The sequence below is a fragment of the Ascidia mentula genome, chromosome 3, assembly GCF_947561715.1.
Source record: "Ascidia mentula chromosome 3, kaAscMent1.1, whole genome shotgun sequence".
NCBI lineage: Eukaryota > Metazoa > Chordata > Ascidiacea > Phlebobranchia > Ascidiidae > Ascidia > Ascidia mentula.
Window position 1 is genome coordinate 10,586,477 of NC_138568.1, and position 27,903 is coordinate 10,614,379.

General features: G+C 40.9%; 1 protein-coding gene across 1 annotated transcript; it reads right to left on the minus strand.

Annotated features, from left to right (window-relative positions):
• Positions 1-1,142: 1,142 nt before the first annotated feature.
• LOC145895595 (uncharacterized) lies at positions 1,143-27,831 on the minus strand. The gene is made up of 72 exons (XM_082984397.1): positions 27,796-27,831; positions 27,690-27,727; positions 27,442-27,631; positions 27,083-27,272; positions 26,025-26,117; positions 25,865-25,959; positions 25,427-25,582; positions 25,118-25,355; positions 24,825-25,046; positions 24,546-24,746; positions 24,319-24,479; positions 24,154-24,250; positions 23,983-24,087; positions 23,877-23,914; positions 23,629-23,818; positions 23,533-23,570; positions 23,270-23,459; positions 22,210-22,302; positions 22,050-22,144; positions 21,612-21,767; positions 21,303-21,540; positions 21,010-21,231; positions 20,731-20,931; positions 20,504-20,664; positions 20,339-20,435; positions 20,168-20,272; positions 20,062-20,099; positions 19,814-20,003; positions 19,718-19,755; positions 19,455-19,644; positions 18,405-18,497; positions 18,245-18,339; positions 17,807-17,962; positions 17,498-17,735; positions 17,205-17,426; positions 16,926-17,126; positions 16,699-16,859; positions 16,534-16,630; positions 16,363-16,467; positions 16,257-16,294; positions 16,009-16,198; positions 15,913-15,950; positions 15,650-15,839; positions 14,599-14,691; positions 14,439-14,533; positions 14,001-14,156; positions 13,692-13,929; positions 13,399-13,620; positions 13,121-13,321; positions 12,894-13,054; positions 12,729-12,825; positions 12,558-12,662; positions 12,452-12,489; positions 12,204-12,393; positions 12,108-12,145; positions 11,845-12,034; positions 11,690-11,782; positions 11,537-11,631; positions 11,324-11,476; positions 11,007-11,262; positions 10,924-10,969; positions 10,601-10,845; positions 10,289-10,489; positions 10,141-10,232; positions 9,606-9,702; positions 9,435-9,539; positions 2,655-9,090; positions 2,383-2,551; positions 2,178-2,312; positions 1,758-1,809; positions 1,540-1,681; positions 1,143-1,299 (listed from the first exon to the last, which is right to left on the minus strand). The coding sequence occupies exons 1-72, from the start codon at positions 27,829-27,831 to the stop codon at positions 1,143-1,145; spliced, it is 16,224 nt and encodes a 5,407-aa protein (XP_082840523.1).
• Between the last annotated feature and the right edge of the window lie 72 nt (positions 27,832-27,903).

The following is a 27,903-nucleotide window of genomic DNA, read 5'->3' on the forward strand; positions in this document are numbered from 1 at the left end:
ATCTATATTAACATGTTGCACAAACTGCCAAGGCGTATGCGGTGTATGGCAAGGGATGACAAATTGGTGAGATAGTTCTTTTTTGTTAATTTGTCGAAAGAGCACAATTTTCTTCAATGAGGAAAATTATGTTGCAGAAGAAAAGAAAAGCAACTCTTGCTGGTTGCCAGCACAAGGAAGGGGTGCAAGTGGAGAGCAAGAGAGTTGCCATTAAGAGAAAAGGGAGGGGACAGGGAAAGAAGGGTAGGGAAGGTGGGGAAGAGGGGGTGTAGAGCCGAACACGATTGGTAAATAAGAAGAAGGTGTTAGTAAGCAAAGAAGAGTAAATGGAGTTTGAATTATTAGAGCAGCATACATTGCAACAAGCAACGTGTGCAATGAAGAGTGGAAGAGAAATGTGGATAGAGAAGAGAAGCATGCAAAGTCAGGAAAGACGCGCGTGGAGAGAGCAGGGGATAGAGCATGGGGTATAGTGCAAGGGAAGCAGCAGAAGCTTTGCAGAAGGAAAGGAAGATGAGCAAAGGGAAGAACAAAAAAATGCCAAACTGTGATGGCTGTATATGATGAGGGGTTGGTAGGAAGGAGGAAGGGATGAATATAAGGAGGAAGTGAATAAAGAAGAAAGAGAAGAAGATTACTTATGTGCACAAGGCAAGAGACAGAGAGCAAGGAAGCAAGCAAACTTGTGATAGAGCTGAAAAGAGTTAGTTGGCACGGGAGACTGCGAGCAGGGGGAGTTTTGAAAGGGAAAAAGCGAAAAGCAAGAAAGTATGAATACGAGCAAGTAGAAGTCGGGGAAGGGGTCAAGAAAAGAGAGGGAAGGAAAAAGGAAAGAAGAAAGGCCTGAACCGCAATACACCTATGGCAGTTGTGTAAAAAACATAACACTTTTTGCTAATAGGGGTACATACGTAAACCAGATGCGTTCGCACGAGAGTCGCAACTAAAGTTACGAATGCAACATCATCGCACTTAAAACACATCTGGCTTTCCTTATACAGTTACATGTGAACATAAATGAAAATCAAACAACCAGTTTGAAAAAGCACCAGTAAAAGTAAGAGCACCAGTAGATACAGTTATAGTTCAATTGAAATTTTAGTTTGTTTCTGGAGGCCAAATGCGACTTTTCCAATTAATGATTATGGAACACATTGCGTTTCGTGGCAAGCGCACTCGTTAACAAAATCATACACAAGACTGTAAGTTGTTCCATCAGTACAGGTGAGATCGGCGCTTAGTTGGTCGCTGTGTGAAGCTTTGCAACACCGACACACAGAATCGTACACCCCGGTATTCCTACACGAATCAGAAGTTTAGAGTTCATTTAAATTCACTGCAGCATATCATATACACCTATATATCTTTAACCTATGCTTTCTTCAGAAAAAAATGCTGTCATACGCAAATAGTATAATTTATATGTTGACAGCTTCTAAACCACAAATGAATTATTGGTGCTATAACAAGTGGAAAAAATAGTTAGAAACAATATAGTCGAGTAAAACATGTAAGTTGCAATAGTTAATATCAACGTACACATTGTATTCCGATGTAGTAGTACATGCCCCGTCGCAAATGGGAACATTAATTTGCTCCGTTGAGGTGCAATTCACTCCGGGTTTGTCAGGGTTCTCAATTTCCACCCAGTCATGGTGATCAGTTGCAAAACATGCCTTGCCTTAAATGGAGTAAATGGTTTTATTTACAGCAGTGCGAAAAAAAGATGTATCGAAACCATTTTGACAGCGACTTACATTCCTTGCAGCATCCTTCAGTTGATGTAGTTGGGACAAGTTGGCCGCCGGACTAGAAAAACAAGAAATTTTTTACATTGTTTTTAAAACTTCCATAGAAATTGTGAAAAGTAAACACATAATATTTGTTTTCTATATTTGTAGTTAGTTGAAATTTTTAGAACCCACGTAAGCAAAAGGGTGGTGTTGTATGAATCTGGTTTGGGCCGGGACCGAATTTAATGTTTGACCAACAAAATATAAACTGTTTAAAAGGTACAGCCACAAACTCGTTAATCTGTCGACAATTTATTTTGGTAAGAACAGCTGAGCCCATTCTTACTTATTCGCATGCTTTACTGCTATGTCGCGTCAGTAAACTTCAAAATAATATATTTTTTTTGCGCCCTATTCTCAAGGCAAAAATGCATAGCAACTTACCAGTAGACACTCGGTTTCATTCAGGGGTTCGCAATTATATTTGGTTGTTTTATTGACAAAAGGGCATCCTAATCCAACACGCACGCACTCTTCTGCTGTGCAGTGATCATTACTGTCAATCCAACTTGAACCAACCTTGAAGAATAATTAATCAGGTCAAGGCTTACTATCGAATTTATATTAACGATTAAAAAAGTGTATTTACCGGGTAAGGAATTCCGTCCACAGCGCATGTTTCACACTGACAGTAGTAAGTCGGGCAGCATTCATCCCACGAATTGTTTCTGACTCGTTTAAATCCCACAGAGCAGGTGAAGTTCATAAATTCACACTCGGAATGCAGGGTATGCGCATCCTTGCATTGACATTCATATCTGTTCAGAGTATACTCTGTTACAACATGTCAAAATTCCATGCTTTCTTTATGAAGGAATTTAATGCCGTTTCTTGTAATATCTACCAACGTAAAATACTTACATGGGGCAACAAAAGTTTGTGGTCGGATCCATTGCACCAGTCTTGACCGCTTCTTCATTATCGCCACACGAGGGCACTGTACAGCACGATTCACCCCGGCAAACTTTCTTCGACTCTGGGCAACATTCGCTGTTTGGATTTTCTTCTTCCGTTTTCAGTACAATCACTTCGCAAGTATGGAGATCACCAAGTGCTGGCTCCGTGTGTTCGCGGCAAGGTTGGCACTGACACGCGTACAATGGACAGCACAGGTGACTCGTAGGAAGTTTCACTTTTTCGTATCCAAATTCACAGGTTAAGTTGGCCGTCGGGCACTGGTTTAAAACCTCTTCATTGCAAATAATTTTGACTTGGGGACAACAGATTTGATTTGGATTTTCCTCCAAAGTGTAATTTCGAACTGTTTCATACCACTCCAAAACTCGACCGGTTTCCGGACCCAAGTAGTCGGACCCGCAAAAAGCGCATTCGCAAGAGTAGTTTGCACAACACTCGTTGGGATCTAAGTGGGCGACCGGCAAGAAGAATAAGTTGCATACAGGTGGCGCAGGACATGTTACGTAGTCCAACTCAAAATCGTGGGTACAGACGCCAGCACTGTGGAAACGCTCAATACAGCGTAAAGAAATGCATGGGTTGTGTGTTTCAATTGTAGCGCCGATTGGATAGGAATCACTGTTATATATACAATGTGGGAGTACATCATTTACGACGTAACAACTGTCTTCACCACGTTGTTCGGTGCAGCGGTGACGTTGACAAAGATTAGAACTGTTCAGCCATGTTTCATGAAGTTTGAACGTGGATCCGTTCTGGTGGCAGACGTTGCAAATACATTCCTCGCGCTTGCAGCATCCCAAGTTTCCGGTGCAGTTATACAAGGCATCAATGCTGTCATTGTGTATTACTTTTACGAAGTCGTTGCCACAAAAAAGCTCCGGACAGCTGCCGGGAAGACAAAGAAGTTCTTCTATTGCACAACATCCGTTATCATCATGCCGCGTTACTGCAGTCTCGAATTGGCAAGCTGTGAGATTGGTTGTAGGACAAGGTGATCGTACACACGTGTAGGCGTGACACGTCGAGTCGCAGTCGCCAATATTTGGAGGTGCCGGCAATGGGCTCAATTCGAAGCAAGGTCCGCAATCTGGCTCTGGTGGACAAAGTGATTCGTCCTGCGAACAAGATGCACTGAGAACACAACCGCACGAGTCTCTTTCTGTAACAGTAGCTTTGCATCCAGGTTTATTGGTGCAGTTCATTGCGGCGTTAACCGGGCAATCCAGCGTGTCTGGGCAGCGACAGTATTTTGTCGGACATTCTGTGTCCGTGTAACTGACGATTTCCGAACCCACGCAGGTAATGTTGGTATTTTCATGCGGGCATTCACATTCGTACTCGTGGCAGCAATTACCCGTTGCTGAAGATTTCAATACGAGAGATTTCGGCGGATTACACTCTGGTATGTTTCCACAGAGTTCTTTGTAGCATTCGCAGTGATAAGCGCCGCAGCATCCGTGGTCCGTTAAGTTTCTTTGTATTCTGAACGGGCTCGTACACTGAATGTTGTACTGGGCGCAATCGATTGAGTTATCCGCATTTGGACTGCATACTATTCTGTATATCGGACAGCAATCATCAAATGTGTGAAGAACAATTTCTTGACCTGGTTTAAGCAATGCCTCTTGTTGTTCACGGGTTTCGTAACCTGGGTAGCACTCGCCGCTGCAAACGCACTCGTACGTCGGACAGCAGAAGCTGGTATTCGGATTCATTATGTTCGATTCTTGTGCGACTTTGTAATCCCCGCATTCCGGCACAACACAACATGGATTGTTTTCTTTGCACACAACCTCCTTTTCCGTACAGCACAAGTAGTTTGGATTTTTTCCAATCGGAACCTCGATGATTTCCTGGCACTCGGATACCATCGAAGGGTCAATAGGGGGCGCCACGCAGCACTCGCGGCAACGGCACTCATGACTTGGGCAACATGGATGGGTGCTATTACCTTCTATGAGGTATTGACCCACTGGGCAAGTCATGTTGTAGCCGGGACATTGATGAAGAGCACTCTCATCACATATGATTTTCACCAGAGGGCAACAGTATTGGTTTTCGTTTTCCTCTAGAGTCATTTTAACCACGATCTCATACCATTCAAGCTCACGTGACGGTCCTGGCCCAGGGTAGTTTTGTCCACAATCGTTGCAGATGCATTTGTAAGTTGGACAACATTCTCCAGGTGGATATGTTGACTCTGGAATGAAAAACTCGCCGCAGAAGGGTGGTCCAGGACAGTTGACGGTTTGAGGCACAAAAGTTGTAGTACATGTTGCTTCTGTTATCTCCTGCTGACAAAACAACGAAGTACAAGGATTTCCAGTATGCACATACGCGCCCGGAGGGTATAATTTATCTTCATATGTGCATTCTGGAGGTTGAGTATTAACAGTGAAGCAACCATCTAAACCGACTGTAGTGGAACAAACGTGCAAAACGCATGGATCTTCGGCGTCTTGCCAAATTGCGCCAAGAGCTCGTATTTGCCCGTTGTCGTCGAAGCAAGAGCTGCATTCACACTCGAGGATGGGGCAGCAATTAAGTGGAGGCGAGCACGAGTACTCCTCGGTTGTGTCGTAATAATTTCCGTAAAATCGCGTTGTGTACCCAGAGTTGCAGCTGGTGGGAGGGCACGTGCCTGGCTTGCACGTTTTTGTGTAGGTCGGGCAACAATCCACGTACGTTGTGCTCACTTGTTCAAGACTGCAAATCTGTGGCTCTGATGAAGGTGGGCAGGACTTTCGTTGACAAGTGTAGTTTGTACAAGTTGCTTGACAGTCTCCAACCCCTGGCAGTAACCCCGAGTCAATCGGTTCAAGACAGGCTCCGCAGTCGGGTTCAGGAGGACACAGGGAGGGATCATTTACACAAGTTGTGTTGACAACACAATCGCAAGCATCTCTTTCTATAACCTCGACGCGACAGCCGGGGTTTGAAGAGCAGTTTGTAACATCAGGATTCACCGGACATTCTAAAGATTCTGGGCATCTGCAGTACTTTGTTGGACAAACAGAGCTGGTTTCGAACCGACCCTCGGGTGGTTCGCACACTAAGGTTTCGTTAGCATCTGGTGGACAAACACATCCGTAGACTTGACAACATGTCCCAATAGTTCCGGTCAAGTTGTATTCTTTGGGAGGCTCACAAGATGGTTTAGCGGGGCACTGTGATTCATCACACACACAGTGATATGCCGGGCAGCAGCCAATGTCAGATTTGTTGCGTTGTGGTTTATATCCAGTCTCGCACGTGAGGTTATATGGCGCACATGTTAAACTCGACTCCACGTCCTCTTTGCAAACCGGTTCGTATTCCGGACAGCATTCATGACTAGACTCGATGTACGAAACTTCTTCTCCAAGTCGAAGTCTGGCTTCTACTTCCTCGTACGACTCGTAATAACTTCCGCAACAGCTTGTGTCATTCATGCAAACCACCTTGGTCGCCGGACAACATTCCTGGAGGGGATTTTCTTCCAGAGTTTTGTTAAATATTAAATGACACGCGTGATCAGCCACATCATTGATTATCTTCGGACACAGCTTGCACACGCAAATAAATTTAGGACAGCATTCCTCGATACCATTTATGCGCAGTCTCTCTTTCCCTGGACCGCAAGTGAGATTCCACTGTTCGCACACATGCTGCAACACCTCGTTTCCCGCGCATTGAAACTGCGAACGCGGGCAGCAAATCTGATTCGGATTCTGATTAAGTGTCTCGTTCACTTCCACTTCGTACGAGTTCATGTCACGTCCAGGTTCGCCCGCATAATCCGAGCCACACGGTTTACAAATACACGTATGCTGAGCACAACACACACCCTCCAATTGCTCTGTGTGTAAGGTGTGGAATATGTCGCAGTTTGGAGGCGGGGGACAAACTTCCCGACTGTTGACGGAAAATGTGTGACACTCGTTGTCAAAGTAGCTAAGTTTGCATTCTTTTGACATACACGGTTCGTTTTCAAAGGGCAACTTGGTTCCGACTGTTAGCATAATAAGAGTGCCATTTGGAGCGTAAATGTTGCAAAACGGCTTGCGCTCAATGACCTGAAAGCAATTGCCAGTTTTATTCCCAGTGCACATCATCACGTTGCAGCTTACTTCGGGCTCTGTCCATTCTTGGCCCACTTGGAACTGCTGGCCGTTGTAAATGCAAACATCGCAAATGCATTCCTCTTTCGGGCAGCACCTCAGACCTGGGGTACAATCGCCCTCATCATCCCAGTAAACACCATGTAGCTCTGCTTTGTGATAACCGTTTTGACATTCCACGTACGGACATTTAGCAGTGTTGCATATAACATCATACGCGACACAACAAGGGTCAGTTATGTTGGGAACAACTGAATTCCAAAGGCAAAGAGGTGGCAGTTCTGCGTTTGACGGACACTCATCTTTTTCGCACTTGTAAGAGGGACAACTGGTGTTACATTTATCAATAACTAACGTCGTACCAGATTCTTGAGGTGAATAGCAAGGAGGGCAATCTGGTGGACCGTCACATGGCGATGGATCAGCGACGCAAGATGCGCTCACAACACAATCACACTCATCTCGCTCGTCGGCCACAGCGCGGCACCCCGGTTGGCTGGTGCAGTTGATGGTTGGTTCTGTTGAGCAAATATCTGGACACCTGCAGTAATTGGCGGGACAGATTGTTGAAGTGGAAGCTTTCACCTTCGGCAGTGTACAAACAAGGTCCGCCGTTGTGTCAGGGGGGCAAGAACAATCATAAACGCGACAACAATCGTCTTCTCCCTTTTCGCTTGTAAGTTCCTTGGGTGCTGGACAGGGTGGCGCCGAATCGCACAAAGCTTCGTCACAAACACAATGGTACGCAGGACAACAACCTTCATTGGAATCATTTCGTACTCGTTTGAAACCTGTATTGCAAGAAAACTCGGGGCAATTGGGGTTGGCAGTTGTGTTACAAATTGCCTTGTAGCCTTGGCAGCATTCCGAAACAGGTTCGGCCAAACTCACAACTTCTCCAGGTTTCAGTTCCGCTTCTATCTGCTCTCTGCTCACATAACCTGAACCACACGATGGACAGGTGCAGTTCACCTTGGGGCAGCAAACGTAGTCGAGATTATCTGCAGGAGAAACCATTGTGTTGACGACTCTAGGACTTGTGCACACGCTTGAAATTGCCTTGTACTCGGTGCAGTGATCAAGTACATCTTCTCCGGGATAGCAAACACAGTTCTTCAAGCAACCTGTGTCATCTGTTTCAGGTTCGGGTTTTTGACCGGGAAGTGTACACGTACCATCAGCTGAAGGTTTGTTAACAGGCAACTCGTATTCGGGCGGATATTGGGTCGGATCGCAAATACACGTGTATATCGGACAACAGGGATTCGTTGTGTTATCCCTCCTGTCGAGTTTCTGATATTGTGGACAACTTTCCGGTCTTGGTGTACACGACACATTAACACACGTACACTCAAATGTGGCACAACATACATCTTCATGTGATTCACCCGTGGGAATTGGTGGAGGCCAGTTGGTTTCCAAGGTCATCCATATACAAGTAATAGGCTCTGGACACACAACCTGATCGCACTCGCATTTGTATTCGGGACAGCACTCGCTTGCGTCATTCGTGCGATTTTTTATAAAATCTGAATCGTAACATTCGTAATCGTACCACATCGGACACTCGACTTGGAGCTCAGATGGAGGTTTGCACTCGCATTTTTTCATTGGACAGCACTCGTCGTCATCGTTCTCCGCATAATACGTGATCTCTCTGTGGTACTGAGGGCAGGGTAAGGTTGGTTGTGTATATGACGGACAACTGAGAGGTTGGCATTGGTACACACTGCAGTCAGCATCACATTCGTATTCGCCGGGCACAGTAGAAACTGCAACGCGGGTTTGACACTTCGTGCAAGTAGGTGGTATCGGACAGAGATCAGGATTAGGTTCACAAATCCACTCCAGTGGACATACGCATAACCCTGAAGATGTTTTGGTGATGTTCACTTTGCATCCAGGCATAGACGTGCAGTTGGCACCCAGCTCGGGACAATCGCACACACACGAAGCCTTTGGACACTCGCCCGATGTGTTTTCAATTTTCTCATATTCGTTTGTACACACGGGTATGGTGACGTTCGGGCAAACGCAGGTCATTTCGGGACAACATAAAGAAGGGTCGTTTGTGTATTTTGGAATCTTTTCGCCGGTGCACGATTCTGTGTGGCACGGATTCCTGTTGTACGTCACTTCAGCGTCGTGACATAGAGGATTTTGTGAGGGATCGTATTCAGGGCAGTTATACACACCACAACCGTCCTGGGACGGAACGCTGCTGCCCGCAGAGATAGGTTCGTTGTTTATTGGGTTAATGCACTTCGGGGTGCACTCTAAAACAAAACAAGGTATTTTTTTACCTGGGAAAACGAGCTAGGGGCAAATCTTCTAGATGAGAATATTTTATTACTATTGTGAAGAAAATAAGTGTGACTGCCTACAATTAGTTTTTAAACTAAGTTTGTTGCCAACCTTAATTCATCCTTGATTGCAATATTTTTAGTTCATTGTGGAAAAGAACAATCTTTATTTAATATCACAATTTCTTGGTTTAAAATAATGCTTGAGAATATTTCGAAAGCTGTATGCCATCATTCAACTAACGTAAAACGTTTTAGGCTCATTTAAAAGATCAATAGCTGTAAGCAATAACAGAAAACAAACGACAGATATTTACCACAAACATCAGTGTAATTGTCGCATCCACAATCATCTACCCCGTCAGGTACTGGGGAAAAGTTTTCACCCTCCTCGCATGGGGGCGCTGGAGGGCACGAACAACCTAGTAAAAATATTCCTTAAAAACTAAACCAAAGTGGAAGGATTTTGAAGATTTTAATGTGCTTACATTCTTCTTTAACACACTCCTTGCTTGCCGAATTTCGATACACGTAACCCTCTGGACAAGTGCAGCCCATCACATACGACTGGTTGCATGGCGTTAACTGCATGACAAACAAATAACTTTTACAGCAATACAGGAATATTTTTAACCTCTATACCAATTCGTACCTTAATTAGGGTTACCAAACCGTGCTTATTTCCGATATTTGTTCTTTTTTGCAAGAGCAATTAGTGCTGTTTTTCTACGTGCTTATGTTGATAAATGTGGATTCATAGTGACATAGTGCAGTATAATATTCGTCTTGAGACGCGCCAGGATGGCTAAAAAGGCTCGAAAAATGCTCATGATTTTGAGGCAATAGCGTACAATGTAACCGGACGATCACAATTTTTATCAATTCTGGCATCAAAAAGTAGCGTGCCTATTTTTTTTGTCTGGACTGGTGATGACCTTAACCAAACTACGTTTCGTGTACATGTGCATATAGGGGTTGTTCAATTACAAAAATTACCCTACTGAGAGCGAACGCTTATCATACCGAGATTCCATTAATATCGTCGCAGCTCTTCTCAGCTTCGCAGGCCTCAATGCAAGATTCGTAAACTTCGCCTTCTTCACATGAACCTTGGTCTAAAAAGTTAGCAGAATTTCCATCTGACTTCTTATCATAAGTATTAAATATTTACCTTCCCCGCAATTGAGTTCTTGCTGATATTCGCCACAGTGTCCTGACGTCACACATGTCAAAATGTGCTGTTGTAAGTATTGGGATGTGCACACGTTACACTGCGATCTGACTGCATCGATGTTTTCGTTCTCTCCGAAACACTGAGTCTCGTTGCACTGACGTTGAAGTTCCACGAGATCCACGTCATCATGACAGTTTGCTAAACAAAACCGATGCTTTGGACAGAAACTTGACTACACCAGCCATAGAATTTTATACGTCGTTAGAATTAGGTAATCAAGTGCGAATTTTGAATGTTTAAATTACTCACCAAACACAGTGTTTGACAATGCGTCGCAAGGGTTAGTGAGACCAAAATCATCACAGTTCTTGCAAACAACACACGGACTGATCTGTTTACATCTCTCCTCCTGACAGGTATCACCTGTGCCACACGGAGGTAAACACTGATCGTCCTCCAAGAACTCAGATGTTTCGATTGGGGCAACGGTCAAACATTCGTCACCAGTATTGCCGCCGTTCTCACAGTTACCTGGTAAAAAATCAGTAGTTTTCCTTGTTTGTGTTCATGACGAAGTAAGATTAATGTAAATTTTGATGATATTTCCAGTAAATTGTAAACATTTTATTCACCAAAACATATTGTTTACAATTTTAGTAACGCAGTCGCCAGTCTTTACTGCAAACGATTTGTGTTGTTTGCCAATTTCACTTACCACAAACACCCGTGGTTCCATTGCTTTCAGCACCAAGTGATAATCGGACACTGAACGATCCGACAGCCATGGCGGTTAAACCGATCATGGGGTTGTGATATTCTAGTTCAAATCCATTCTTTTCGTTGGGTGGTGTATATTTGAGCTCAATGTGGGAAACATAGGTAACGTTCAAACGTAGAACTTCCATTTTACGAATAGTTACATCAGTGTCTTGGTAAGTAAGGTGAAGATATTCAATGCCGTCAATGGTAATCTACAACGCAAAAGGAAGCGGTTTCAGCATAATTGCGGTTTACGGCTTTCCAAATACATACCTTTCCCGAAGAGGGATATATGACAAAGTTGTGGTCAAGCAGACGAATGGAAACACTTTTATAGCACATCTGGTTTGCAACAAAGACCGAACCGTATATATCAGTACAAAAGCCTTGATCGACAGAAACCTGATAATCATCTCCGTTCACTTCCTAGAAAATACCAAAACGGTTCCAAAGAAGCTCAAGCAAATCGAATCGAATAATGCTAACCTTCACCAAAAGATAAGTACAATTGCCGGTGAAATTGAACTGTTGGGAACAAGAAAATCCCGATGATGTAGATGATCCAAGATCAACACACTTACCTAAAACGATGAAAAGTTTAATAAGTATGCGACACAAGCGGAGTTCCAATCAAAATACATTGACACTTGTAGCTCTGACAACATCCGTCAAAACTTGTGGGAACCTTTTCCTGATCTTCACCACATGTAACATTGCTACACACTCGAGGAACTGCAAGAAAAAAAATTTCAACACGGAACAAAAGGTTCGCAAAAATGCAGACAAAACCATACCACACTTGTTTACGATCCCACAACAAATATCATCATAGTCAAACACTTCTTCTCCACAATCGCCACAATCAATATTAGGACAAGTGTATGTTGGTTCATATTCTATAGATGGACAATTGGACAGATTTCGACTGACAACCACAATCTCTTGACAGTCCGGATCGTTAGGATCAGGAAGGGTATCTCCCACCTTCACAAATTAACAATAAAGAGTTATGACAACACTAAAGATAACCCGAAACTTATCACCACTTGACCCATACCTCATACTGAATACCGTCGATCGTATAATATTTGCATTCTGAAAAACATTAAGTGTAAAACTGGGAAATGTGTTGAGAATGAAATGGATGTCTTACCGCATCTGTAAGTATGACAGCAACTGCTGCCAACTGGATCGTATTCGTGGCGAAAGTCATTGACGCCATTAGGACAATCCGGTGGACCCGCACACTGGCCAATATTTCGTGAAATTGTTGTGAAGCAGTTATCGTCTGGATTCGGTTGACACGTATACTCCATGCACCCATCAGTCCAAGTCTCACCAACCTAAATTTAACGCACTTTCTTGTAAACTGGCGACATAACAAGTGATTTCAAACCTTACCTGATATGTTGTATCTCCAACAACACACCCCGAACATACTATAATACCAAAACAAGAAATAATTGAAAGAAACAATACACTTGAATTTGATAAACGATTTACTCACCGCATCTTCCTGTGAAAATTGTACATCCGCAATCATCGGTCTGATTAGTTTCAGGAATAAAGTTGGTGTTTATATCACTGCATGGAGGTGTATCGTCACAGCAACCTAATTAAACAAAACCATTTGACCTCGACCTTGTCGAAACGGTTTCATCTTTAGTAAAATACATACATTCTTCCTTCACACATTCACTTTCACTTGAAGTTTTTAAAACGTAACCCTGAGGACATTCGCATTTGGAAACAATATTTGTTTCACATCCTTCAGCCTGTCGAAGATATGAGTCTGGTTTAAGGTATCATCTGCAGGAAATGATAACAACTAACTATCTCATACCGATTGTGGCGCCGTAGGAGGATTGTAAATATAGGAGGGATAATGTTCAAAGAAGGAAGCGTGCCATGCAGGAGTGCTGGAAGCAACAACGTGATCACACGTTTTCTCACAACTATCCACACAAACTTGATAAACTTGATCACCAGGACAGGATCCAGTTTCTAACATTAATTTAAACAGTCGTGATTGACAATTCTGTTACGATGCACAATAAAATATTCATGTACCAGTGTCGCAATTAAAAACGGAATCATAATCTTCACAATATCCTTCGTTTTCACAATATGAAACATGTTGTTGAATAAAGTTGGACGTGCAAATGGTACATTGAGCTTCGATGGCCGACAGATCGTCTGCATCGGTGTAACATTGCTCCTCGTAACATTGAATTTCTAATTGACTGACATCGATCCCTTGATGACATTGGGCTGGAATCAATTTAAATGGTTGTATTACGCACACATACAGTTTCGGTGTTGTCGTACTAAAGTCTTGTAACACTTACCAAATGCAGCATTACTCAATTCCAAACATGGGTCATTAAATCCAAAACTCGTGCAGTTTTTGCAAACAACGCAAGGTACGATGTTTTTGCAAGACTCCTGCTGGCAAGAGTCGCCTGTACCGCAAGGTGGCGCACATGTAGAGTCTGTAACAAATTCTTGTTGGTCGACTGGTGGAATATCTGGACATTCACCGTCGCTATTTCCATCCCCGTTGCAGTTTCCTGTGTGAAATTTGTCACAATGCAATAACCCAATCACTATAAGAAAACCTTTTCAAATCACTTAAACCTACCGCATAAACCTGATGTTCCATTTTCGGTGTGACTCGAATACTGATAGATGTCAAAACTTCCTGTTGCATTGGGATTTGTCGCAACTTCCGGGTTTCGATATTCCACCAATAAACCGAACGGTGATATATCCAACGTTATATGTGTGGCATACGCAATGGAACCGTGGTTAATTACACTTCGTTCTAACTTCAAACCGCCTTGATCATATCCGGTAATAACGACGTCATTAAGTTCGACCTACATCATCACAATTTAGTAAGAAGAACAAAAGAGATACTGACGTATCCAAATAATACAGATAAACAAACCTGGCTGGTGGTTGGAAATATTTCAAACATGAAACTGTAATATCTAACAGATACACTTTCCAAACAAAGTTGGTTGGCAGTAAATTGTCTTGCTGGATATAATTCAGTGCAGAAGCCCTGCTTGGCAGTCACTTCGTAATCGTCACTGTCCACTGGCTAAAAATTAAATAACAATTACTTTAAATGAACCGAGGATGGTTTTGTTATATAGTGACAAAAACATAATTCATTTCTAAACACTCCGTATTTTGTAACAATAGAAAAAGAACATATTCTGCAACATGCAAACTATCAATGTAAAAAACTTTAAAACTAACAACATAAACAAAAGAAGCTTTTGCCAAACAAGTAATCCATGCGTTTAAACCACTTGAAATCATTTTGGTAAGTTAAATAATAGATTTGGAAATAACAAAATCATATTTGTAGAAAACTCACCTTTGTTACAAGGTAGGTACAATTTCCTGTAAAGTCCAAGGCTTGTTTGCATTGAAATATTTCGGGATTTCCAGTTCCGAGGCCACTACATTTGCCTTCAATAAAGTTGTCAAACGTAAAAAACATATAAACAAATAATTTCTTCCTCAAGTTCACTTACATCTACATTCGTACTCTTCACAACAAGTCGAATTTGATTTCAAAACCCTTTCCTGATCATCGCCGCATGTTATGTTTGAACACGTCTTGGGGACTGCAACAAAATATACAAACTGTATCAGGCGACAAAATTCATGAAACACAAAGTAAAAAGCACGAAAGTCTGTTAAGGACCTATATAGGTATTAAATGGGGCAAATTCTGTTTTCAAGGCCCTCTGCAATAATGCACCTGGTGACTGTTCCACTTGTTTCCCAACAACCGTTGATGGGTCTTGTGACTTACATAGGGACCTAATATTCTTCAAGGTTAAAAAAAAAATTGCTGCTCCTGGATGAAACTGTACAGAGCAAGGACTTTTTACGCCTCCTGGAAGATCATATCACTAACAGGGGGGGTCATAACCAGCCCTGGAGGGTTGCTTAGGTACTTTTTCAGCAGCTAACTTTGATGCCATTGCATAGAGAAGAGTTGGGACTTACACAAAAACGGAAATGAGTGGGCAGTTAAACGATTCAATTTTCTGCAAAATTAGGTTTCATTTTTTGTTGCTTGTTTTACCAAAATACTGAGTAACCAGGGTGGCAAATGGCCCCAGGGGGGCGGCTAAACCATTTTTTCACACACTAATTTTCATCAAAATTTGTAGATATGGGATCAATCTTTCAAAAAATCAAAAATGATTGGACACTTAAACGATTCATTTTTTCACAAATACAGCCTGAATTTTTTGCTCCATTTTCACCATAATTTTCAGCAGCACCCACCATCAAGTAACTACCTCATTAAAATAGCCCAAAACCCCACTAAAACTGCCCCAAACATCCTAAAATTCGCCATGACAACAGCACGCACATGTGCGCTCATTCAACCGTAAATTTAACTTAATTGCGTCACTGCTTTGCTTGCTGATGCATGACTTTGCATTGTGACACAGGTCTACACGTTGGGCATTTCCCAGCACCAAAACTAATTTTCATAGAAATACCAATATGCGTCCTTCAGAAATATCATAAAACAGCAAAAATGATTCATTTTCTATTTTGACTTACCACACTTGTTTACGATCCCACAACAAATATCATCATAGTCAAACACTTCGTCTCCACAAACGCCACAATCAATATTAGGACAAGTGTATGTTGGTTCATATTCTATAGATGGACAATTGGACAGATTTCGACTGACAACCACAATCTCTTGACAGTCCGGATCGTTAGGATCAGGAAGGGTATCTCCCACCTTCACAAATTAACAATAAAGAGTTATGACAACACTAAAGATAACCCGAAACTTATCACCACTTGACCCATACCTCATACTGAATACCGTCGATCGTATAATATTTGCATTCTGAAAAACATTAAGTGTAAAACTGGGAAATGTGTTGAGAATGAAATGGTTGTCTTACCGCATCTGTAAGTATGACAGCAACTGCTGCCAACTGGATCGTATTCGTGGCGAAAGTCATTGACGCCATTAGGACAATCCGGTGGACCCGCACACTGGCCAATATTTCGTGAAATTGTTGTGAAGCAGTTATCGTCTGGATTCGGTTGACACGTATACTCCATGCACCCATCAGTCCAAGTCTCACCAACCTAAATTTAACGCACTTTCTTGTAAACTGGCGACATAACAAGTGATTTCAAACCTTACCTGATATGTTGTATCTCCAACAACACACCCCGAACATACTATAATACCAAAACAAGAAATAATTGAAAGAAACAATACACTTGAATTTGATAAACGATTTACTCACCGCATCTTCCTGTGAAAATTGTACATCCGCAATCATCGGTCTGATTAGTTTCAGGAATAAAGTTGGTGTTTATATCACTGCATGGAGGTGTATCGTCACAGCAACCTAATTAAACAAAACCATTTGACCTCGACCTTGTCGAAACGGTTTCATCTTTAGTAAAATACATACATTCTTCCTTCACACATTCACTCTCACTTGAAGTTTTCAAAACGTAACCCTGAGGACATTCGCATTTGGAAACAATATTTGTTTCACATCCTTCAGCCTGTCGAAGATATGAGTCTGGTTTAAGGTATCATCTGCAGGAAATGATAACAACTAACTATCTCATACCGATTGTGGCGCCGTAGGAGGATTGTAAGTATAGGAGGGATAATGTTCAAAGAAGGAAGCGTGCCATGCAGGAGTGCTGGAAGCAACAACGTGATCACACGTTTTCTCACAACTATCCACACAAACTTGATAAACTTGATCACCAGGACAGGATCCAGTTTCTAAAATTAATTTAAACAGTCGTGATTGACAATTCTGTTACGATGCACAATAAAATATTCATGTACCAGTGTCGCAATTAAAAACGGAATCATAATCTTCACAATATCCTTCGTTTTCACAATATGAAACATGTTGTTGAATAAAGTTGGACGTGCAAATGGTACATTGAGCTTCGATGGCCGACAGATCGTCTGCATCGGTGTAACATTGCTCCTCGTAACATTGAATTTCTAATTGACTGACATCGATCCCTTGATGACATTGGGCTGGAATCAATTTAATATGGTTGTATTACGCACACATACAGTTTCGGTGTTGTCGTACTAAAGTCTTGTAACACTTACCAAAAGCAGCATTACTCAATTCCAAACATGGGTCATTAAATCCAAAACTCGTGCAGTTTTTGCAAACAACGCAAGGTACGATGTTTTTGCAAGACTCCTGCTGGCAAGAGTCGCCTGTACCGCAAGGTGGCGCACATGTAGAGTCTGTAACAAATTCTTGTTGGTCGACTGGTGGAATATCTGGACATTCACCGTCGCTATTTCCATCCCCGTTGCAGTTTCCTGTGTGAAATTTGTCACAATGCAATAACCCAATCACTATAAGAAAACCTTTTCAAATCACTTAAACCTACCGCATAAACCTGATGTTCCATTTTCGGTGTGACTCGAATACTGATAGATGTCAAAACTTCCTGTTGCATTGGGATTTGTCGCAACTTCCGGGTTTCGATATTCCACCAATAAACCGAACGGTGATATATCCAACGTTATATGTGTGGCATACGCAATGGAACCGTGGTTAATTACACTTCGTTCTAACTTCAAACCGCCTTGATCATATCCGGTAATAACGACGTCATTAAGTTCGACCTACATCATCACAATTTAGTAAGAAGAACAAAAGAGATACTGACGTATCCAAATAATACAGATAAACAAACCTGGCTGGTGATTGGAAATATTTCAAACATGAAACTGTAATATCTAACAGATACACTTTCCAAACAAAGTTGGTTGGCAGTAAATTGTCTTGCTGGATATAATTCAGTGCAGAAGCCCTGCTTGGCAGTCACTTCGTAATCGTCACTGTCCACTGGCTAAAAATTAAATAACAATTACTTTAAATGAACCGAGGATGGTTTTGTTATATAGTGACAAAAACATAATTCATTTCTAAACACTCCGTATTTTGTAACAATAGAAAAAGAACATATTCTGCAACATGCAAACTATCAATGTAAAAAACTTTAAAACTAACAACATAAACAAAAGAAGCTTTTGCCAAACAAGTAATCCATGCGTTTAAACCACTTGAAATCATTTTGGTAAGTTAAATAATAGATTTGGAAATAACAAAACCATATTTGTAGAAAACTCACCTTTGTTACAAGGTAGGTACAATTTCCTGTAAAGTCCAAGGCTTGTTTGCATTGAAATATTTCGGGATTTCCAGTTCCGAGGCCACTACATTTGCCTTCAATAAAGTTGTCAAACGTAAAAAACATATAAACAAATAATTTCTTCCTCAAGTTCACTTACATCTACATTCGTACTCTTCACAACAAGTCGAATTTGATTTCAAAACCCTTTCCTGATCATCGCCGCATGTTATGTTTGAACACGTCTTGGGGACTGCAACAAAATATACAAACTGTATCAGGCGACAAAATTCATGAAACACAAAGTAAAAAGCACGAAAGTCTGTTAAGGACCTATATAGGTATTAAATGGGGCAAATTCTGTTTTCAAGGCCCTCTGCAATAATGCACCTGGTGACTGTTCCACTTGTTTCCCAACAACCGTTGATGGGTCTTGTGACTTACATAGGGACCTAATATTCTTCAAGGTTAAAAAAAAATGCTGCTCCTGGATGAAACTGTACAGAGCAAGGACTTTTTACGATTCCTGGAAGATCATATCACTAACAGGGGGGGGGTCATAACCAGCCCTGGAGGGTTGCTTAGGTACTTTTTCAGCAGCTAACTTTGATGCCATTGCATAGAGAAGAGTTGGGACTTACACAAAAACGGAAATGAGTGGGCAGTTAAACGATTCAATTTTCTGCAAAATTAGGTTTCATTTTTTGTTGCTTGTTTTACCAAAATACTGAGTAACCAGGGTGGCAAATGGCCCCAGGGGGGCGGCTAAACCATTTTTTCACACACTAATTTTCATCAAAATTTGTAGATATGGGATCAATCTTTCAAAAAATCAAAAATGATTGGACACTTAAACGATTCATTTTTTCACAAATACAGCCTGAATTTTTTGCTCCATTTTCACCATAATTTTCAGCAGCACCCACCATCAAGTAACTACCTCATTAAAATAGCCGAAACCCCACTAAAACTGCCCCAAACATCCTAAAATTCGCCATGACAACAGCACGCACATGTGCGCTCATTCAACCGTAAATTTAACTTAATTGCGTCACTGCTTTGCTTGCTGATGCATGACTTTGCATTGTGACACAGGTCTACACGTTGGGCATTTCCCAGCACCAAAACTAATTTTCATAGAAATACCAATATGCGTCCTTCAGAAATATCATAAAACAGCAAATATGATTCATTTTCTATTTTGACTTACCACACTTGTTTACGATCCCACAACAAATATCATCATAGTCAAACACTTCTTCTCCACAAACGCCACAATCAATATTAGGACAAGTGTATGTTGGTTCATATTCTATAGATGGACAATTGGACAGATTTCGACTGACAACCACAATCTCTTGACAGTCCGGATCGTTAGGATCAGGAAGGGTATCTCCCACCTTCACAAATTAACAATAAAGAGTTATGACAACACTAAAGATAACCCGAAACTTATCACCACTTGACCCATACCTCATACTGAACACCGTCGATCGTATAATATTTGCATTCTGAAAAACATTAAGTGTAAAACTGGGAAATGTGTTGAGAATGAAATGGTTGTCTTACCGCATCTGTAAGTATGACAGCAACTGCTGCCAACTGGATCGTATTCGTGGCGAAAGTCATTGACGCCATTAGGACAATCCGGTGGACCCGCACACTGGCCAATATTTCGTGAAATTGTTGTGAAGCAGTTATCGTCTGGATTCGGTTGACACGTATACTCCATGCACCCATCAGTCCAAGTCTCACCAACCTAAATTTAACGCACTTTCTTGTAAACTGGCGACATAACAAGTGATTTCAAACCTTACCTGATATGTTGTATCTCCAACAACACACCCCGAACATACTATAATACCAAAACAAGAAATAATTGAAAGAAACAATACACTTGAGTTTGATAAACGATTTACTCACCGCATCTTCCTGTGAAAATTGTACATCCGCAATCATCGGTCTGATTAGTTTCAGGAATAAAGTTGGTGTTTATATCACTGCATGGAGGTGTATCGTCACAGCAACCTAATTAAACAAAACCATTTGACCTCGACCTTGTCGAAACGGTTTCATCTTTAGTAAAATACATACATTCTTCCTTCACACATTCACTTTCACTTGAAGTTTTCAAAACGTAACCCTGAGGACATTCGCATTTGGAAACAATATTTGTTTCACATCCTTCAGCCTGTCGAAGATATAAGTCTGGTTTAAGGTATCATCTGCAGGAAATGATAACAACTAACTATCTCATACCGATTGTGGCGCCGTAGGAGGATTGTAAGTATAGGAGGGATAATGTTCAAGGAAGGAAGCGTGCCATGCAGGAGTGCTGGAAGCAACAACGTGATCACACGTTTTCTCACAACTATCCACACAAACTTGATAAACTTGATCACCAGGACAGGATCCAGTTTCTAAAATTAATTTAAACAGTCGTGATTGACAATTCTGTTACGATGCACAATAAAATATTCATGTACCAGTGTCGCAATTAAAAACGGAATCATAATCTTCACAATATCCTTCGTTTTCACAATATGAAACATGTTGTTGAATAAAGTTGGACGTGCAAATGGTACATTGAGCTTCGATGGCCGACAGATCGTCTGCATCGGTGTAACATTGCTCCTCGTAACATTGAAGTTCTAATTGACTGACATCGATCCCTTGATGACATTGGGCTGGAATCAATTTAATATGGTTGTATTACGCACACATACAGTTTCGGTGTTGTCGTACTAAAGTCTTGTAACACTTACCAAAAGCAGCATTACTCAATTCCAAACATGGGTCATTAAATCCAAAACTCGTGCAGTTTTTGCAAACAACGCAAGGTACGATGTTTTTGCAAGACTCCTGCTGGCAAGAGTCGCCTGTACCGCAAGGTGGCGCACATGTAGAGTCTGTAACAAATTCTTGTTGGTCGACTGGTGGAATATCTGGACATTCACCGTCGCTATTTCCATCCCCGTTGCAGTTTCCTGTGTGAAATTTGTCACAATGCAATAACCCAATCACTATAAGAAAACCTTTTAAAATCACTTAAACCTACCGCATAAACCTGATGTTCCATTTTCGGTGTGACTCGAATACTGATAGATGTCAAAACTTCCTGTTGCATTGGGATTTGTCGCAACTTCCGGGTTTCGATATTCCACCAATAAACCGAACGGTGATATATCCAACGTTATATGTGTGGCATACGCAATGGAACCGTGGTTAATTACACTTCGTTCTAACTTCAAACCGCCTTGATCGTATCCGGTAATAACGACGTCATTAAGTTCGACCTACATCATCACAATTTAGTAAGAAGAACAAAAGAGATACTGACGTATCCAAATAATACAGATAAACAAACCTGGCTGGTGATTGGAAATATTTCAAACATGAAACTGTAATATCTAACAGATACACTTTCCAAACAAAGTTGGTTGGCAGTAAATTGTCTTGCTGGATATAATTCAGTGCAGAAGCCCTGCTTGGCAGTCACTTCGTAATCGTCACTGTCCACTGGCTAAAAATTAAATAACAATTACTTTAAATGAACCGAGGATGGTTTTGTTATTTAGTGACAAAAACATAATTGATTTCTAAACACTCCGTATTTTGTAACAATAGAAAAAGAACATATTCTGCAACATGCAAACTATCAATGTAAAAAACTTTAAAACTAACAACATAAACAAAAGAAGGTTTTGCCAAACAAGTAATCCATGCGTTTAAACCACTTGAAATCATTTTGGTAAGTTAAATAATAGATTTGGAAATAACAAAATCATATTTGTAGAAAACTCACCTTTGTTACAAGGTAGGTACAATTTCCTGTAAAGTCCAAGGCTTGTTTGCATTGAAATATTTCGGGATTTCCAGTTCCGAGGCCACTACATTTGCCTTCAATAAAGTTGTCAAACGTAAAAAACATATAAACAAATAATTTCTTCCTCAAGTTCACTTACATCTACATTCGTACTCTTCACAACAAGTCGAATTTGATTTCAAAACCCTTTCCTGATCATCGCCGCATGTTATGTTTGAACACGTCTTGGGGACTGCAACAAAATATACAAACTGTATCAGGCGACAAAATTCATGAAACACAAAGTAAAAAGCACGAAAGTCTGTTAAGGACCTATATAGGTATTAAATGGGGCAAATTCTGTTTTCAAGGCCCTCTGCAATAATGCACCTGGTGACTGTTCCACTTGTTTCCCAACAACCGTTGATGGGTCTTGTGACTTACATAGGGACCTAATATTCTTCAAGGTTAAAAAAAAAATGCTGCTCCTGGATGAAACTGTACAGAGCAAGGACTTTTTACGCCTCCTGGAAGATCATATCACTAACAGGGGGGGGGGGGGGGGGGTCATAACCAGCCCTGGAGGGTTGCTTAGGTACTTTTTCAGCAGCTAACTTTGATGCCATTGCATAGAGAAGAGTTGGGACTTACACAAAAACGGAAATGAGTGGGCAGTTAAACGATTCAATTTTCTGCAAAATTAGGTTTCATTTTTTGTTGCTTGTTTTACCAAAATACTGAGTAACCAGGGTGGCAAATGGCCCCAGGGGGGCGGCTAAACCATTTTTTCACACACTAATTTTCATCAAAATTTGTAGATATGGGATCAATCTTTCAAAAAATCAAAAATGATTGGACACTTAAACGATTCATTTTTTCACAAATACAGCCTGAATTTTTTGCTCCATTTTCACCATAATTTTCAGCAGCACCCACCATCAAGTAACTACCTCATTAAAATAGCCGAAACCCCACTAAAACTGCCCCAAACATCCTAAAATTCGCCATGACAACAGCACGCACATGTGCGCTCATTCAACCGTAAATTTAACTTAATTGCGTCACTGCTTTGCTTGCTGATGCATGACTTTGCATTGTGACACAGGTCTACACGTTGGGCATTTCCCAGCACCAAAACTAATTTTCATAGAAATACCAATATGCGTCCTTCAGAAATATCATAAAACAGCAAATATGATTCATTTTCTATTTTGACTTACCACACTTGTTTACGATCCCACAACAAATATCATCATAGTCAAACACTTCTTCTCCACAAACGCCACAATCAATATTAGGACAAGTGTATGTTGGTTCATATTCTATAGATGGACAATTGGACAGATTTCGACTGACAACCACAATCTCTTGACAGTCCGGATCGTTAGGATCAGGAAGGGTATCTCCCACCTTCACAAATTAACAATAAAGAGTTATGACAACACTAAAGATAACCCGAAACTTATCACCACTTGACCCATACCTCATACTGAACACCGTCGATCGTATAATATTTGCATTCTGAAAAACATTAAGTGTAAAACTGGGAAATGTGTTGAGAATGAAATGGTTGTCTTACCGCATCTGTAAGTATGACAGCAACTGCTGCCAACTGGATCGTATTCGTGGCGAAAGTCATTGACGCCATTAGGACAATCCGGTGGACCCGCACACTGGCCAATATTTCGTGAAATTGTTGTGAAGCAGTTATCGTCTGGATTCGGTTGACACGTATACTCCATGCACCCATCAGTCCAAGTCTCACCAACCTAAATTTAACGCACTTTCTTGTAAACTGGCGACATAACAAGTGATTTCAAACCTTACCTGATATGTTGTATCTCCAACAACACACCCCGAACATACTATAATACCAAAACAAGAAATAATTGAAAGAAACAATACACTTGAGTTTGATAAACGATTTACTCACCGCATCTTCCTGTGAAAATTGTACATCCGCAATCATCGGTCTGATTAGTTTCAGGAATAAAGTTGGTGTTTATATCACTGCATGGAGGTGTATCGTCACAGCAACCTAATTAAACAAAACCATTTGACCTCGACCTTGTCGAAACGGTTTCATCTTTAGTAAAATACATACATTCTTCCTTCACACATTCACTTTCACTTGAAGTTTTCAAAACGTAACCCTGAGGACATTCGCATTTGGAAACAATATTTGTTTCACATCCTTCAGCCTGTCGAAGATATAAGTCTGGTTTAAGGTATCATCTGCAGGAAATGATAACAACTAACTATCTCATACCGATTGTGGCGCCGTAGGAGGATTGTAAGTATAGGAGGGATAATGTTCAAGGAAGGAAGCGTGCCATGCAGGAGTGCTGGAAGCAACAACGTGATCACACGTTTTCTCACAACTATCCACACAAACTTGATAAACTTGATCACCAGGACAGGATCCAGTTTCTAAAATTAATTTAAACAGTCGTGATTGACAATTCTGTTACGATGCACAATAAAATATTCATGTACCAGTGTCGCAATTAAAAACGGAATCATAATCTTCACAATATCCTTCGTTTTCACAATATGAAACATGTTGTTGAATAAAGTTGGACGTGCAAATGGTACATTGAGCTTCGATGGCCGACAGATCGTCTGCATCGGTGTAACATTGCTCCTCGTAACATTGAAGTTCTAATTGACTGACATCGATCCCTTGATGACATTGGGCTGGAATCAATTTAATATGGTTGTATTACGCACACATACAGTTTCGGTGTTGTCGTACTAAAGTCTTGTAACACTTACCAAAAGCAGCATTACTCAATTCCAAACATGGGTCATTAAATCCAAAACTCGTGCAGTTTTTGCAAACAACGCAAGGTACGATGTTTTTGCAAGACTCCTGCTGGCAAGAGTCGCCTGTACCGCAAGGTGGCGCACATGTAGAGTCTGTAACAAATTCTTGTTGGTCGACTGGTGGAATATCTGGACATTCACCGTCGCTATTTCCATCCCCGTTGCAGTTTCCTGTGTGAAATTTGTCACAATGCAATAACCCAATCACTATAAGAAAACCTTTTAAAATCACTTAAACCTACCGCATAAACCTGATGTTCCATTTTCGGTGTGACTCGAATACTGATAGATGTCAAAACTTCCTGTTGCATTGGGATTTGTCGCAACTTCCGGGTTTCGATATTCCACCAATAAACCGAACGGTGATATATCCAACGTTATATGTGTGGCATACGCAATGGAACCGTGGTTAATTACACTTCGTTCTAACTTCAAACCGCCTTGATCGTATCCGGTAATAACGACGTCATTAAGTTCGACCTACATCATCACAATTTAGTAAGAAGAACAAAAGAGATACTGACGTATCCAAATAATACAGATAAACAAACCTGGCTGGTGATTGGAAATATTTCAAACATGAAACTGTAATATCTAACAGATACACTTTCCAAACAAAGTTGGTTGGCAGTAAATTGTCTTGCTGGATATAATTCAGTGCAGAAGCCCTGCTTGGCAGTCACTTCGTAATCGTCACTGTCCACTGGCTAAAAATTAAATAACAATTACTTTAAATGAACCGAGGATGGTTTTGTTATTTAGTGACAAAAACATAATTGATTTCTAAACACTCCGTATTTTGTAACAATAGAAAAAGAACATATTCTGCAACATGCAAACTATCAATGTAAAAAACTTTAAAACTAACAACATAAACAAAAGAAGGTTTTGCCAAACAAGTAATCCATGCGTTTAAACCACTTGAAATCATTTTGGTAAGTTAAATAATAGATTTGGAAATAACAAAATCATATTTGTAGAAAACTCACCTTTGTTACAAGGTAGGTACAATTTCCTGTAAAGTCCAAGGCTTGTTTGCATTGAAATATTTCGGGATTTCCAGTTCCGAGGCCACTACATTTGCCTTCAATAAAGTTGTCAAACGTAAAAAACATATAAACAAATAATTTCTTCCTCAAGTTCACTTACATCTACATTCGTACTCTTCACAACAAGTCGAATTTGATTTCAAAACCCTTTCCTGATCATCGCCGCATGTTATGTTTGAACACGTCTTGGGGACTGCAACAAAATATACAAACTGTATCAGGCGACAAAATTCATGAAACACAAAGTAAAAAGCACGAAAGTCTGTTAAGGACCTATATAGGTATTAAATGGGGCAAATTCTGTTTTCAAGGCCCTCTGCAATAATGCACCTGGTGACTGTTCCACTTGTTTCCCAACAACCGTTGATGGGTCTTGTGACTTACATAGGGACCTAATATTCTTCAAGGTTAAAAAAAAAATGCTGCTCCTGGATGAAACTGTACAGAGCAAGGACTTTTTACGCCTCCTGGAAGATCATATCACTAACAGGGGGGGGGGGGGGGGTCATAACCAGCCCTGGAGGGTTGCTTAGGTACTTTTTCAGCAGCTAACTTTGATGCCATTGCATAGAGAAGAGTTGGGACTTACACAAAAACGGAAATGAGTGGGCAGTTAAACGATTCAATTTTCTGCAAAATTAGGTTTCATTTTTTGTTGCTTGTTTTACCAAAATACTGAGTAACCAGGGTGGCAAATGGCCCCAGGGGGGCGGCTAAACCATTTTTTCACACACTAATTTTCATCAAAATTTGTAGATATGGGATCAATCTTTCAAAAAATCAAAAATGATTGGACACTTAAACGATTCATTTTTTCACAAATACAGCCTGAATTTTTTGCTCCATTTTCACCATAATTTTCAGCAGCACCCACCATCAAGTAACTACCTCATTAAAATAGCCGAAACCCCACTAAAACTGCCCCAAACATCCTAAAATTCGCCATGACAACAGCACGCACATGTGCGCTCATTCAACCGTAAATTTAACTTAATTGCGTCACTGCTTTGCTTGCTGATGCATGACTTTGCATTGTGACACAGGTCTACACGTTGGGCATTTCCCAGCACCAAAACTAATTTTCATAGAAATACCAATATGCGTCCTTCAGAAATATCATAAAACAGCAAAAATGATTCATTTTCTATTTTGACTTACCACACTTGTTTACGATCCCACAACAAATATCATCATAGTCAAACACTTCTTCTCCACAAACGCCACAATCAATATTAGGACAAGTGTATGTTGGTTCATATTCTATAGATGGACAATTGGACAGATTTCGACTGACAACCACAATCTCTTGACAGTCCGGATCGTTAGGATCAGGAAGGGTATCTCCCACCTTCACAAATTAACAATAAAGAGTTATGACAACACTAAAGATAACCCGAAACTTATCACCATTTGACCCATACCTCATACTGAATACCGTCGATCGTATAATATTTGCATTCTGAAAAACATTAAGTGTAAAACTGGGAAATGTGTTGAGAATGAAATGGTTGTCTTACCGCATCTGTAAGTATGACAGCAACTGCTGCCAACTGGATCGTATTCGTGGCGAAAGTCATTGACGCCATTAGGACAATCCGGTGGACCCGCACACTGGCCAATATTTCGTGAAATTGTTGTGAAGCAGTTATCGTCTGGATTCGGTTGACACGTATACTCCATGCACCCATCAGTCCAAGTCTCACCAACCTAAATTTAACGCACTTTCTTGTAAACTGGCGACATAACAAGTGATTTCAAACCTTACCTGATATGTTGTATCTCCAACAACACACCCCGAACATACTATAATACCAAAACAAGAAATAATTGAAAGAAACAATACACTTGAGTTTGATAAACGATTTACTCACCGCATCTTCCTGTGAAAATTGTACATCCGCAATCATCGGTCTGATTAGTTTCAGGAATAAAGTTGGTGTTTATATCACTGCATGGAGGTGTATCGTCACAGCAACCTA